This window comes from Macaca fascicularis, chromosome 2, assembly GCF_037993035.2.
Source record: "Macaca fascicularis isolate 582-1 chromosome 2, T2T-MFA8v1.1".
In the NCBI taxonomy this organism is placed as follows: Eukaryota; Metazoa; Chordata; class Mammalia; order Primates; family Cercopithecidae; genus Macaca; species Macaca fascicularis.
Genome location: NC_088376.1, coordinates 160,705,778 through 160,722,108, shown reverse-complemented (window position 1 = coordinate 160,722,108; position 16,331 = coordinate 160,705,778). Strand labels below are relative to the sequence as shown.

Genomic DNA, 16,331 nt, shown 5'->3' with positions numbered 1-16,331 from the left:
AGTTCCTGTGTCTATAGCAAAGGCACTAAAAATTGTTCCTTGAAACAAATTATCACTGACACCATCAACATAATAATAACTTGCATCCAAATATGCCATTAGGGCCGGGTGCGGTGGCTCACTCCTGTAATCCCTGTACTTTGGGAGGCTGAGGCGGGTGGATCACCTGAGGTCAGAAGCCTGGCCAACATGATGTTACCCTGTCCCTAATAAAAACACAAAAATTGAGCTGGGTGTGGTGGCAGGCACCTGTAATCCCAGCTGTTCAGGAGGCTGAGGCAGGAGAATCACTTGAACCCAGGAGTCAGAGGTTGCAGTGAGCCAAGATCGCACCACTGCACTCCAGCCTGGGCAATAAGAGTGAAACTCTGTCTCAAAAACAAAAACAAAACAAACAAACAAACATTAGTGTTCATAGAGAAGTTAATGGTTTTCAAAGTATTGCACATTGATTAGATTAAATTATCTATGATTTGGGTAGTAACTCCATGTAAAAGACAAAGATCTGAGATTCAAAGAACTTAGATTCAAGTCAGTATTATCAACTAAGTAGCTGACAGAGCATAACAAAAGGAAGGTTCTGTTTCCCTTAGAACATTGTCTGACTTCTACATGCTACAATAGGGATATTTGCAGAACTCTCAAGAAGATGGTTTGAAAATAGCATCTAATAAGAGAAGACAGAGTGCCTCCTAACCTCATGAACAGCATTACAAGAAAAATATGTCACCTGGGACTGGTGGCACACACCTGTAATCCCAACACTTTGGGAGGTCAAAGTGGGTGGATCGCATGAGCCCAGCATGGGCAACATGGCAAAACCCCATCTCTACAAAAAATACAAAAAGTAACCAGGCATGGTGGTGCACACCTAAAATTGTAGCTACTCAGGAGGCTGAGGTGGGAGGACTGATTGAACTCTAGGAGGTTGAGGCTGCAGTGAGCTGTGACTGTGCCACTGCACTCCAACCTGGGTGACAAAGCAAGACCCTGTCAAAAAAAAAAAAAAAAAGAAGAAAAATATGTCAAGGGGAATGTGGAGTATATAAAATATTAGTGTGCATACTTCATTGTTTAGGAAAAGCACTCCTGAATTTGGAAGGACAGAGGCATTCTAGTCACCAGGAGGGTACTGTGTATTCTCCATGGGTTGGCACAATACCTCATGAAGAATCTCCAAGTGCATGTTATCTAGGTCCATGCTCACCAGGCAACTTTCCACCCATCAGGCACTCTGGGGACTGTGATATTAAGGAAGAAATGCCCTATTCCGACCACTAGAAATGAGTACTCTTCATTCTGACACATTGCCTGTGATCTGTATTACCTTCTTTGGAGTATTAAAAACACTCGGGAGGCTGAGGGCCAAATTCTGGACCTCAAAGGAATCCCTGTTCAATGCCCTTTCTGACCTCACTTAGAGGGAAAATAAATGTTACCTTCTTTGATGCCGTATTATCCTTCCTTCCTTTCCTTTTTTCCTTTCATTTCCTCCCTCTCTTTCTTTAAGTGGGACATAACCAAACACTTTTAGGCTCAAGGGCAGCACTGAACAATAGAAACGTACTACGAGTCACGCATGTCATTTAAAACTTGCAGGCTGAGTGGCTCATGTCTGTTATCCCAGCACTTTGGGAGGCCAAGGCAGAAGGACTGGTGGAGGTCAGGAGTTTGAGACCAGCCTGGGCAACACAGTGAGACCTAATCTCTACCAAAAATAAAAAAAATTAGTCAGGTATTGTGGCACTCACCTGGAGTCCCAGCTACTCTAGTAGCCACATTTTAAAAATGTAAAAAAAAAAAGGGTGAAATTCACATTTTTATTTAAGCCATTCAAGACATTATTTTAACATGTAATCTATATTTTAAAAAGTATTAGATATTTTACATTCTTTTGTAGTAGGTCTTTGAAATCTGGTGTGTATTTTATACTTACAGCATCTTTCAATTTAGATCAGACACATTTCAAGTGCTCAATAGCCACATGTAGCTAGTGGCTACCGTATTGAACAGTGCAGCTCTGGAAATTTAAAAGTGAGTAAGACATGATCCCTATTCTCAGTATTTCACAAAGGGAAGTCTCTGCATGTAAACAGATTAAATATAGTACAATTTATGTGGCAAGGTAATATTTTGAGATAAAAATCAAAGATTTTCTTTCCCAGGAGTTTCTTCTTGCTCTTTGTTCTTCCACCTATTGAGTCCTTGCTACTTCTTATTAAGGATGAAAAAGATAAAGTTGAAAACAAAGTCAATATATAAATATATGTATAGTTTTTTGAGAACTGCCTGCTGGGTGCAGTGGCTCACATCTGTAATTCCAGCACTTCAGGAGGCCGAGGCAGGCAGATCACGAGGTCAGGAGTTCGAGACCAGCCTGGCCAACATGGTGAAACCCCATATAATTATAACATAATATTATAATACAATATATATTATATTATATATTATATAATATTATATGTACTATATAATTATATAATATATAATTTTATATATGTAAATTATATATAATATATAACATGTATATATTACATATATTATATATTACATATATTATAATATATTATAATTTATAATATATATTATATATAATGTAATATATAATATTATATATTATATTATAATATATTATATAATATATTGCATATATTATATTATAATATATATTATATATTATAATGTAATATATTTTATATATTATATGTAATTATATTTAATTCACAGAAGAGAGTATGGTCTTGAAATTCTGGCTTTCAGAGTTAGCTTTTCTGAGAGGAAGAGGGCTTTTTGAACCAAAAGCTACAAACCAGAAGGATTCACAGCATGGGATTTTTTAGCATAAATGATAGAGCAGACAGTAATATAACATATTCTAAGAACATTTTTCTCATTTCAAGACAAATGAAAGTTCTTTCTTCCAGCTGGTGGGAAGAGAAGTATCAGAAGTGACGTGACTAGAGCTCTTGGGGGAGCTTGGGAAAGGGCTCCCTTTACTACCCCCACTCCCTTGAGAGCCCTGGGAGTCAAGAGGGGGCCGAACAATGGAAGTCTCAGAATAAGAACAACTGGAGGGACTCGCAGAGCAGACAGACCCTGGCCTGACTCTAGTGGGTGCAGTCCCTCATCCAGCCTCATCACCTGAGTGGAGATAGCAATGGTTGGAGAAGTCTCTGGAGCAGGTGAGGACCACTACCCAAGACCCTGCACTCAGCTTGGAGGATGAACATGCTCAAAAATTTCCTGTGTGGCAGGAGGAACACAGACATGGCCTGGAAAGGAATTTCTTCAGCATGGAAAAGACATAGAGTGGCCTGTGCAGACACTGAGTGTAAAAGGCACAGGAGAGTGCTAATGACCAAAGCTCAGGTGGTTTATCAAGCAGAGGACAATGGGAGCCATAAGCCAGACAACCCTCCTCACATACAGAAAAGAGGAGAAAAGGGGCAAACATTGCAGGAACTGAGTTTCAATCTTGAAGGGACTATGAAAACTCTGAAAATGACTGAGTTCACATTGAACTGTCAAGATTCAAATTTTCCACATCTGTGGACATGGGGAACAGGACAGTTGGGTAAAGTTCCATTATAGAGCCATAAAGGAAATGAGTTCTATGCCTGAGTTTCATAGGACAATAGATTTTAGTACTAATTAAAGTTATAGATGTCATAACAAAGGAATGGAGGTATGCAGGAGCACAGAGGAGGAAGATACTTACTAGGCCTGCAGGCCTGCAGGAAAGATGCCAACAAGGAGATGCCATTTGTACTATGTCTTGAAGAAAGAATAGGGGTTTGTAGTACTGAAAAGGGCAAGGAGGGAAGTCATTCCACAGACAACAGGAGAGAGGCATGAAAGTACATAGCATGTTTAGGGAACTCTAAAAAGTTATGGCTGGAATCTTGAGGAACATAGTGGGTGATGACTGCTGAAATGATGTGGGAGCTAGGGCCTTATATTCTCTGCTAAGGAGTTTAGGCTTTTATCTCATAGGCAACTGGGAATGCAGATATTAAGCAAGAATGTAATTTTTAGTGTGATAATTCTGGTGGTAAAGGATAGATTAGGCAGGGGTGTGTTTTGTGGCAAGGAGAGGACCTCGTAATAGTCTAGGACTAAAGGAAGATGAACTAAGGCAGTAGGAATAGAGAGGTGAAACTGAGCTCAGATCTTCATGAGATTGAATCACTAGGACTGGGTGAATGCCTGGATATAAGGGTGAAGGAAAAGGAGGAATAGAGGATAATAATGTTTCAGGCTTAGGAAACCTGGTAGGTAGATGGTGATGATATTAACCAGGTTAGGGAGAATCAGCAAACAAGGGGCATATTTCTTAGGGAAAATCATGGCCAAGAAAAGAGATCAATTTGAGATACCTATGGGACATCTGGGTAAATATGTCAAAAAGAGAATCAGATATATGAACCTGCAGGTCAGGAGAGAGGTAGGGAGTTAAGAGTTAGAAATTCCTAAGTCATCATCATTAAGGTAGCAGTTGAGGCCATGGGAATAGGTGCCATCACCAAGGGGGACATTGTAGAAGAAAAAGAGAGAAGACAAAGAAGGGGCAACAGATGAACTCATGAGATTATAAATTGTAAGGGCAAGAACTCTATGGTTTTTTATTTATGCACTATTTCTAGTACCCCTAGCATGGGGCCTGATTCATAGAATGTGCTTAATAAATACCTGTGGAACAAATGAATCAACCCAATAAGAAACTGCATGTGTAGATGCCTTCTTGCTGTACTCAACCAAGTCCTACAAGCAAGAGATTTATTCAGAACTGGCTGGAGTGCAAACATAAACAGAAAAAAGAAAATAAAGCTTTGTTAACAGAAGTTCCCTCTCCTTTGCCTGTGGGTGGCCATCTACATTGACTGAGAGTCCTATAATTTGGAACATTGCAGGGCTGAAAAAGCTAAGAGCTTTTGTACTCCATATAATAACAGCTTCAGTGGTAGCAAGACTGGTATCTCCTGGGCTTGTCTGGCACCTTCTGTTAAGGGTTCTCAGCAGCCTACAGAGATGAGTCAATTGGTGCAGGTCACATTATGGGTCATGTCTGAATTGCCTCAAGGCAGTGGCTGTTAAACTAAAGGTTAGGGAGAAGGGAAGAGCACACAGACCAAATCTTGAGGTAAGAGACCAAAATCTTGAGTTGAAAGACTATGTGGAGACAAGATCTGTGGTTAGGTTATAAAGACATAAACTTAACCAGAAGAAATTAGGCCTCATGCCCACTTAATTTTTAAAGGAACTATATTGCTGAAGAAACCACAAGCCTGGTTACAACAGTCTGAGCACATTCCAGCCTGTGAGACAATCCATGGCTCCCTGATAGGCAATGAACCTGGAAATAGCCAAGGGCTGCAATATATAAGGAAGATTTTCCCAGAGTGCAAAATAAAGGTTTTACAACATGGAATAGAGAGTCCTCCCTATACTTCATCAGCAGCATGTAGATAAGTGGTATGCGCCAGTGGCTGTTGTGTGTTTTGCTTCTCCCCTTTCAACATGAGAGTTTTCATTGCAGTTTTCCTGCTCCTTTTCATATCACTATATAATGGGTCAGTTGGGGGCAGTATCTTGCCTTTAAGCTTTAAGACAGAACTGCCTACCGGGCACGGTGGCTCACACCTGTAATCCCAACACTTTGGGAGGCTGAGGTGGGCGGATCACGAGGTCAGGAGCTCGAGATCAGCCTGGCCAACATGATGAAACCTCGTCTCTACTAAAAAAAAAAATACAAAAATTAACTGCATGTGGTGGCACACGCCCGTAATCCCACTACCTGGGAGGCTGAGGCAGGAGAACCGTTTGAATCTCAGAGGCGGAGGCTGCAGTGAGCCAAGATCATGCTACTGCACTCCAGCCTGAACGACAGAGCAAGACTCTATCTCAGAAAAATAAATAAGGAGAGAACTGCCTGAACTTGAACTGATGATGAGTCTGGCTAAGACCTTGGGACCATATTCCTTGGGAAGATAGTAGGTGTCTTATTTGTTTTGGTAAGAAAGATGTGTATAGATGTTGAGCAGACAAGTAGCAGGGTCTGCCACAGGACTGAAAAGAGAATACTCACTAGATTTGGAAAATAGGAGCACAGCGATGATCTTAATGAAAGTAATTTAAGCAGAAGTAATGGGTGGGGATTGCAGAGAAGCCAGCTTTAGGAGCAAATGGAAGTTGTAGATTTTTTGAGACTTTGCTAATGAAGGGACTATACTGATCATCACTTTCCTGGTTGCCCCAAAAGGCTTCTTGGTGGGGATTCATTTCTCTATTTTTATCCCCAGTAATTGTCTATGTTCAATATTTACCCCAGGTTTTGCCTATGTTCTCTCCAGAACAAAGAAAAGATGATTTCTAGAGCCTTTGCATCCTAGAAACCAAGTCTATTGGAATTGACTCCTCAGCAAGGATCATGCTATGGAGTGCACGTATTTTGAAAGCTAAAGATCAAGAGCCGTATATTTAACGGACCAAGTAAAATCAAGCCACCCTGCTAAGTACCTCTCCATAATTATTACTAAACTTCTTTTCCTCCTTTGGAGAGACCTAAAGCCAGAAATCTTCATTACTGACTGAGGAGTAGAGGGGGCAATATAGGAATTATATATGCAATGTTTTTGTACATCTGAAAACAGACATGGGAGTTACACATAGAACTCCTATGACTAAAGAGGATCTTAAGATGCTATGCACTTCACCTGCCAAATGATACCTAATTCATCCACCAGCAGGCTATAGGAAATAAAGGGATGAAAGAGAAAAGACCAACTTTCTTAAATTTAGGAAAATGCCCTTTTAATTAAGGGATGAGGATGGTTCAGTGCTGTTGGTAATAATTTTGTTGAGATAAGTAAGGCAAAAAAAAAAAAAAAAAGCCTCAACGTGCTCTCTGCAGATAGGACACAGAAACACATAATGGAGAAAAACAGTGAACCGTAGTTCTTACTGCTCACACTTTTCATCAATGTAAAATGCAACAGCAACAAAAGATACAAAGGAAAAGTAAAAAGTATCACTCTTTCCAGAATACTTCGTGACCTGGGTCATTATTCGTGACCTCTAAATCGCAGTCACAAATGATCCCTTCCCCACAACAAATGCTATTAGTGGAAGCATCTACTGATGTCAGCTCACCAAATCCCACAGAGTAGCCCCAATGATGAGGCATTGACACCTACCGCAAGGCACCGAGTACATTCTTTGAAAGCCAACTCTGCATACCACATTGCAGAACTGGTATGGGACTTGCTGAAACAGCCTGTGGCTCACTGATTGCCTGGGCAGTTTTCCTTCCATCATTTCCTTCTTTCTTTGAAAGGCAGCCATAAGAACCTTATTTTCTATCTTCTCCACCTAGAATCATAGAAAAGAAAGACTGAAAAAGAGGCTAGAAAAAGAGCTGCAAAGCTCTTTAAATTGCCTATTATATTGCTTCAAAAATAAAAGAGCTTATGTGCATAATATTACTTTGCATGCAATTTGCTTTTCATATAAAGTTGCAAAAGAGTCTCTCCTCCCTCTAATCCTCTCCTATTTTGATTCTGTCTCTTCAAAATTCCCTGCCCCTTCTCTAATAAATTTCTTTAACAAAAATTCACTGACTTAGACATAATGTCTGCCCTCTTAAGCTCATAGTTTAGTGAGATAGAAAAATAGGTAAACAATTATAACACAGTGTGATAAATGCTATTCCACTTCTTTTATTTTGCTCAAAGACGGGCTTCCTGGATCTGGAATCTGCTTCTGTGTGTCCTGACGTCATTTTTACCTTCCGATTCCAACTATATCCCTCGTGCCTGCCCTGCCTTGCTCTCTTCTCGGTCTTACTGACCTAGGATTCCAAGTCCATGAGCGGCCAGCTTAGAATCATCAGTAGGTGAGCTTTTCCTTGGGCTACAGAAGCAAGTTAATTAACAACAAAATGAGCCAAATCCTCCCCTTTGTTAGGTATACCTTTATAACCTGCAAACCACATTTTTCAAACTGTTTCTTTTGATCTTCAAGCTCTTGAGTTAGAGGCACAGGACATTTCAGAAATATATTTTCTTTCATTTTGTCTTGAGTTTTTTGTTGCTGATTAGTCCACTGTCCTAAAAATGAGTAACACAAAAACTTTGTTTCAACGCTCTGAGAGAGGAAAAAGGAAACTTAATGAAACAAATTCTAGAAATTTAGAGGAAGGGATTAGCCAGTTTAAATTGTGTGCCTCATGCATTTAGGACATGCAAGGAGAGCTATAATATTATGAGCAGTCAGGATAAAATAAAGGGGTAATAAATTTGTCTTTAGATGATTTGAACCATGAGGCTAAGGGGATGTGAGTAAAAGGAGCATAACGTATACTTGCTTCTCCACAATCAATGCTGTAATAATGAGAAATAATTGTGTTGCTCATAGGGTATGTTTTTATTTCTAGCCCCAATGCCTATCAGCAAAAAGAGACAGGCATTAGAAAATATTAAATATGGAATGATAGGAAATGACATGACATTTGTAAAACACTTCAAAATTTTCAGTTTCCTTCCTTATTTGATCATTATAACACCACCATGAAATAACGCCATTTTACAAATAAAGAAATTGAAGTTCAAATAAGTAACTTGCCCCATAGCACACACCTAGTAAGTAAAGAGCTAAGATTACAAACCTGGCTTTCACCAATGCTTTTTGTAAGTGACAAGGCAAAATACTTGGAACATGCATCACTCATATACCACCCAAAGAAGAAGAGCAAAATTTGGAGATTAAGAGTCTATGGTGTCTTGTTTTTCCTCCCTTCCTCTTTTCTCCTCCTCCTATTTTCCTCCCTCCCTCCCCTCCCTCCCTCCCTCCCTCCCTCTCTTCCTTCCTTCCTTCCTTCCTCCTTCCTTTTTTTCCTCCCATCCTTTTTTTCAAGAGGCAACCTGTTTTTGTCCAAAGGAGCTCCTTACTGGACTAAATATACAGGTGGACAAATGAAAACCAAAAAAGACTTGTTTTCTCTTGGTTTATTTTTAGTTTGACTTAAGACCAAGTATACTAAAATGACCTAATCCCCGGTTCATTATCTAATTGAATGGGCTCAATTTAACCACAAAAAGCAGGTGACGAATTGAGGGAAACTCACTAGAGAGCCAAGTTGTAAATCTGAGAAAGTGGGAGGGACAAAACTCCATAGGAGAGGAACTGCAAAGACCAGAAACTTCAACAGAAGACTGTAAATTAACTTTGGAGAGCAATAGCTCATATTTATAAGGTGTAATATTAGAGTTCAGTTTCCTTGAGTTCAACAAACATTTGCCAAGCTCCTTCTATATGCCAGGCACTGGACTGGGCACTGGGGACCCAAAAATCACAAACTTCTGCCATTGGAAACACCTACCAGGAAGGATTAAAAGAGTGGCATAAAAGAGAGGTGATGCCTTTGATTTAAAAAATAAAATTAGTGTTCTGATGGATATTTGATATTCCTTATAATGATAACTCATCTCAAAATTATCCATTTTGTTAATTAACATCTTAATCTGATTAAGACAGGGTAGGTTTTCCTGAACCTCTAAGGCTTCTGTGGAATAATATATTTAGTCATCAACTACCAAAAGTGCCATCTTGCGGCAGAACAAGGGACTTACATGACTCAAAATTGTCAATAGCTGGGAGAATTAGCCCACCTTATGACTTCAGTTAATTTAAAGCAATGCCACACACACACACACCCACACACACACACACACACACACACACACACACACACAAACAAAATAATGCCACAAGTTTTATAGGAGATTCATGTTTCTTTGTATCCTGTTCCCCTAAGCTGACACTGGTGTCAGTTTCAATACCTACATTCACTATGTTTCAAAAACTAAGTGAAAATCATAATCTTGGTTCTTATGCTTGTGTATTCTTTTTATCCATTTTTTTTTTTGCCACTGTGTTTTCTGTGGAATGTGGATACAACATTTATGGGGAACTCTCACTCACTTAACCATTTATTCCTGCATTATTTTTACAAACACGTGGTAAAAATAAGGTGTCCTTTGAAATTTTGCGTCTGAATTTTTGCACCTCTTACTAAATCCATTCTCCACATTATAACCAGTGATCTTTCTAAAAACACAAGTCTGATCTTAACTTTGCTTAAAATTCTTTAAGGTTCCCTATTTGTTTCAAGAAATTCTCTGAACTCTTTCACGTGATTTATAAGGTCTTACATAATCCAGGCCTTGCAACAATCTTATTTCTTGATGTTTTCTTTCTTTGCCTAACTAACTTCTACCTATTATCCAGCTCTCCATTTATGACACCTGTGATAAGCCCTCCCATGACTTCCCAAGTCTGGGTTAGGTGCCTCTCCGCAGTGCTTTCGCTCTCCTCTATCATCACTAACCTGTGTGCTCATCAAGGTTCCCCATTAGACTTTGAGCAGGAACAATGTCCATCTTGTTTACTGCTGTAGTCCTTGCACCTAGCACAGTGCTTGGCACATCATGGGTGCAATATGCATTAGTTGAATGAAATCTATATCTATCTCTATCTCCCGAGATGGCATTTCTTTTTTTCTTTCTTTTTTTTTTTTTTTTTTTTTTGAGACAGAGTTTCACTTTTGTGGCCCAGGCTGGAGTGCAATGGCTTGATCTCAGTTCACTGCAACCTTTGCCTCCTGGGTTCAAGCAATTCTCCTGCCTCAGCCTCCAGAGTAGCTGGGATTACAAGCATGGGCCACCATGCCTGGCTAATTTTTTTTTTTTTTTTTTTTTTTGTATTTTTAGTAGAGACAAGGTTTCTCCATGTTGGTCAGGCTGCTCTTGAACTCCCGACCTCAGGTGATCTGCCCAAAGTCCTGGGATTACAGGCGTGAGCCACCACGCCCGGCCCTGAGATGGCATTTTCAATAGTATAATTTCCTAGTTAGCTCTAGGGCTCTGTTGAAAGGATCTCTCCAGATCCAAATTCCCACATGTATCCTGATGAGTTTAGCCCCACTGAATGGGAGATACTTGAGTGTACCTCACAGTACCAATGTATAATTTCATTGGCGAGAGGGCTCAAGGTAAGTAATTTTAGGGTTCCTAATGCTGTCAGTAACAAATAAATACAATAAAACTTGATAAAAGAAATAAGATAATCTGATAGAATGTGTCTACATTTGAGCGCTGCATCTGAAGAATTAGAAATGTATACTTTTCCCCATGGCTTGGGTTTTACCACTGCCAAAATTCCATGTAATTGCCTCTTAGACAATCAGGGTTATTACAAGTAAATAAAATTGTGTTTGTGTGTGTGTTCACAAATAATCCTGATTGTCAAAAGAGAGCAAAAAATAACTCACGAAGGTTTATGATCTAACAAAGAATCAGAATGTTTGCTCCCTCCTCTCTCTGTCTCTCACCCACATCCATACATACATGCTCACACCCAAAAGAAGGAACAATGGGGAGAATTTACTTTCTAACTTAATAGAAAGTTACTCACCTAACAAGCTCCAAAGTCCTTGCTCCTTTTTCCTTGCCATTTCCTCCTGTACTTTACAAAGCATATCTTCAATGTTCATAACCACCTCAATGAGGTCAGCCTGGGCTCCTTTAATCTCTAACTCTGTCCTTCCTGGTTTGATAATTTCTGTGATGGAGACACTTGAAGTTTTCTGAAGCTGAGATAAAATGTCATGTTCCTTTCTCCCAAGGTACAGAATATGATTATTCTCAATGATGTGATGGTTCTGGAGACTCAATATTCTTTGGATCCATGCATGGGCCTCCCACATTTTTTCCATGTTGAATCCCATCAGATTGATGGCAGGAAATCTAGCTTCAAGCCCATTTTCTCTTTTCTCCTCTCTGGTTGACTGGGGGACTGAAATGACTATAATAAGCAATCATGGAAGACTAGCGGTTTTTTTTTTTTTTTTTTTTTTTTTTTTTGAGACGGAGTCTCACTCTGTCGCCCAGCCTGGAGTGCAGTGGTGTGATCTTGGCTCACTGCAAGCTCTGCCTCCCAGGTTCACGCCGTTCTCCTGCCTCAGTCTCCCGAGTAGCTGGGACTACAGGCGTCTGCCAGCACACCCAGCTAATTTTTTATATTTTTCGTGGAGATGGGGTATCACCATGTTAGCCAGGATGGTCTCGATATCCTGACCTCGTGATCTGCCCGCCTCAGCCTCCCAAAGTGCCAAGATTACAGGCGTGAGCCAATGTGCCCGGCTGACCAGTGGGTTTTAAAACAGTGCAGAAATGGGATGGCTGGGTCAAATGGTATTTCTAGTTCTAGATAGGATTATAAGTCATGTTGCTATAAAGACACATGCACACATATGTTTACTGTGGCACTATTCACAATAGAAAAGACTTGGAATCAACCCAAATGTCCATCAGTGACAGACTGGATTAAGAAAATGTGGCACATATACACCATGGAATACTATGCAGCCATAAAAAAGGATGAGTTTGTGTCCTTTGTAGGGACACGGATGCAGCTGGAAACCATCATTCGCAGCAAACTGTCGCAAGAACAGAAAACCAAATACCGCATGTTCTCACTCATAGGTGGGAATTGAACAATGAGATCACTTGGACACAGGAAGGGGAGCATCACACACTGGGTCTTATTGTGGGGAGGGGGTAGAGGGGAGGGATAGCATTAGGAGATATACCTAATGTAAATGACAAGTTAATGGGTGCAGCACACCAACATGGCACATGTATACATATATAACAAACCTGCACGTTGTGCACATGTACCCTAGAACTTAAAGTATAATAAAAAAAATTAAAAAAAAATAAAACAGTACAGAACAAAACACCATGGCCAGCGTTTTACCCCTGTGATATTGTCACCACTGTCAGCAGTAGCAGCTTCAATTAAGTACCTATCTCTGAAAGCTGCATTGGGTATGAAGGAAATCTACCTGTATTGTTTACAGCCTCCTTTGGAACACAGAGTTTAGCTTGTAATGGATTAGCTTTATCATCTCTTGCCTCTGCTATGTTGCATTTATCAGTTCACAGATGAGTTCACCTTGAGATCTCACCCTGGATGTTAAGTATTATTTCCTGCTGAATAGGATTTTCCTTAACCTCTTGCTACTAGTTTTAAAATCAAACATCTCTGAAAGACACAGAGCTTGAAGAGTCAAAATTATTTTTTAAAAAATGAATCTCTGATTTTAAGAATAATACATGTTTATTATTTAAAAATTGGAAAATTATCAACATATAATGGAAGGAAGAAATACCTGTAATTCCACTACTCAGGATTCCTCACAACCTTATGAGACAGATACTAGTAGTTGTCCCATCTTACCAACAAGGAAATTGATTCACAGAGTCATTAAGTAACTTGCCCATGGCTACAGGACTAGTTAGCGGTGGCCATGAAGCTAGTAGGTATGGGCATCTGACTCCAGTGCTCCCGCATATGCCTTCCAGTGAGTAATATCTGAACAGCAGTGGAAATTAGCATCTTTCTCCTGAGATCTCAGTTGTGTGGTACAGGAGCTACAAAAGAAGTATAAGGACAGACCCAGAAGTAACACAGGGAGGACAGTCTTCCTCTGAGTAAAGATAAAAAATACAAAAGTCAAGGTTTTAGACAGCAGTAAGAAGTAACCCAGGTTTTATATTGGAGGCATACTTTTGTTTAAACCCTTGTTCTGTCTGGGAGATTATATTATTTTTTAGGAGAAAATAAAAACAATGCATAGTGATATTTCATTTAGCCATTATTATCAAGAGAAAATTCTTCTCCTTCTTCTCCTTTTTCCTCTTCCTCTTCTTCTACCTCTCTCCTCTCTCTCCCCCTCCCCCACTTCTCCTCCTCCTCCTCCTATTTTTTTAGAGATGGGGTGTCACTATGCTGCCAAGGCTGGTCTTGACCTCCTGGCCTCAAGCAATACACCCACCTTGTCCTCCCAAAGCACTGGGACTATGAGCATGAGTCAGCATGCCTGGCCAATAATAATAATAATAATAATAATAATAATAATTTATTTATTTATTTTTGAGATAGAGTCTCACCCTGTCGCCCAGGCTGAAGTAGAGTGGCGCGATCTCTGCTCACTGCAACCTTAGCCTCCCGAGTAGCTGGGATTACAGGCGCCTGCCACCACGCCCAGCTAATTCTTGTACTTTTAGTAGAGATGGGGTTTCACCATGTTGGCCAGGCTGGTCTCGAACTCCTGACCTCGTGATCTGCTCACCTCAGCCTCCCAAAGTGCTGGGATTACAGGCGTGAGCCACCGCACCTGGCCAATAATTATTATTCTAACTTTAGTATATGTGTTGGCAAAGTGAGCACTATTCTTCTAGATAAGTAAATTGTTCGGATCACTAAAGGATAACTCTTCTGGCACCAAAATGCACTGAATTTTAACTATGAGTTATCTATTTATTTTTTTTTTTTGAGACCAAGTCTCCCTCTGTTGCCCAAGCTGGAGTGCAGTGGCACAATCTCGGCTCACTGCAACCTCCGCCACCTGGGTTCAAGTGATTCTCCTGCCTCAGCTTCCCGAGTAGTTGGGATTACAGGCACACGCCCCCATGCCTGGCTAATTCTCTTTTGTATTTTTAGTAGAGACGAGGTTTCGCCTTGTTGACCAAACTGGTCTCGAACTCCTGACCTCAGGTGATCCGCTTGCCTCGGCCTCCCAAAGTGCTGGGATTACAGGCATGAGCCACCGTGCCCAGCTGAATTAAATATTTCTAATGATAACATACCACCTCTCTGCCTTCTTAAATAGTTTTTTTTGTTTGTTTGCTTTTTTGTTTTTGTTTTTGTTTTTTTTGAGATGGAGTTTCCCTCTTGTTGCTCAGGCTAGAGTGCAATGGCGTGATCTTGACTCACCACAACCTCCACCTCCCACGTTCAAGCGATTCTCCTGCCTCAGCCTTCTGAGTAGCTGGGATTACAGACATGCACCACCACACCTGGCTAATTTTGTATTTTTAGTAGAGATGGGGTTTCTCCATGTTAGGCTGGTCTTGAACTCCCGACCTTAGGTGATCTGCCCACATCAGCCTCCCAAAGTACTGGGATTACAGGCATGAGCCACCGTGCCCGGCCCTTCCTAAACAGTTTAACCTTTCCTTGATAATCTGAGATCATCATCATTAATCATTTTGTTTATTTGTCACCCAGGCTGGAGTGCAGTGGCACAATCATGGCTCACTGCAGCCTTGACCTCCCCGGGCTCAGGTGATCCTCCCAAGTAGCTGAGACTACAGGCACGCACCACCATGCCTGGCTAATTTTTGTATTTTTTGTAGAGATGGGTTTCACCATGTTGCCCAGGCTGGTCTCGAATTCCTGTCCTCAAGTGATTGCCTGCCTTGGCCTCCCAAAGTGCTGGGATTACAGGCTTGAGCCACCATGTTCCATCATTAATCATTTTTATGTCAATTATTGTCCTGTGCTATATAATTCCTTTACAGTTGTCCGCAAGAATTACTGAATTAAATGGTGACATTTGCCACCATTATTCAGATTAATGACATACAGACCTTTTGATGTTCCTTTTCTATGTTTTTCTCACCTAAAACTCCTCTTATGTACCCATAATGGATTCCCTGTGGTTCCCCAAACATGCACTGGATTTCTTTGCTCCTGTGGGTTTTCTCTACCTTGGATGCCCCATCCTACCCTCTCTGGACATTGGAAATCTTGCCATGCTTACAGCCCAGCTTAGAACTATCTCATTCATGAAGCCATTCTTCATCTTTACCAGTCAAAAGGAATCTCTTTCTCCTCTTACCTACCTGGGGAGTTTGTCCATCTTCTCAGTCATTATTTATTGTCTGGCATTTGTTTAATGCTTTCAATTTATAGAACATTTTTGCATACATAATGTATTATCCTCACAACAGTCTGTTATTATCATCACTATACAGATAAATAAAGAGGATCATAAAAGGCACAGTTCCAGGCCAGAAATGTTAATGCTCTCCTTCCTTACTTCCAGCACTGCCAGGCCACTGAACATTCCATCTCAGTCCACCCAAACTTCACTAAAAGAATGACGTTATATACCTGTAATCCCAGCATTTTGGGAGGCAGAGGCAGGCAGATCACTTGAGCCTAGGAGTTTCAGACCAGCCTGGGCAACATGGTGAAACCCTGTCTCTACCAAAAAACAAAAAAAAAATTTAAAAATAATAAAATAAATTAACTGGGCATGGTGGCATGTGCCTATAGTCCAAGCTACTTGGGAGACTCATGTGGGAGGATGGCTTGAGCCTGTGAAGCAGAGGTTGCAGTGAGTTGACATCACACCACTGCACTCCAGCCAGAGTGACAGAGCCAGACCTTGTCTCAAAAAGAAAAGAAAAAAAAAATGCTCGGCA

The 16,331-nt window shown here is 40.5% G+C and overlaps 1 protein-coding gene across 19 annotated transcripts in view; it reads right to left on the bottom strand.

Moving 5' to 3' along the window:
• Window positions 1-16,331, bottom strand: part of PARP9 (poly(ADP-ribose) polymerase family member 9) — a 37,378-nt gene that overhangs the window by 938 nt on the left and 20,109 nt on the right. For 5 of the 19 annotated variants that reach the window (XM_005547977.4, XM_005547979.4, XM_005547976.4 and 2 more), the window contains 3 exons: window positions 11,470-11,850; window positions 7,969-8,105; window positions 7,194-7,368 (listed from right to left, as the gene is read on the bottom strand). In XM_005547977.4, coding sequence (XP_005548034.3) covers window positions 7,194-7,368; window positions 7,969-8,105; window positions 11,470-11,850 — 693 coding nt within the window. Of the gene's footprint in view, window positions 1-1,439; window positions 1,709-7,193; window positions 7,369-7,968; window positions 8,106-11,469; window positions 11,851-13,157; window positions 13,491-14,009; window positions 14,237-16,331 lie in introns of those variants that run through there. The other 14 variants (XM_074033309.1, XM_065539142.1, XM_015446354.3 and 11 more) reach the window with 5 other exon arrangements.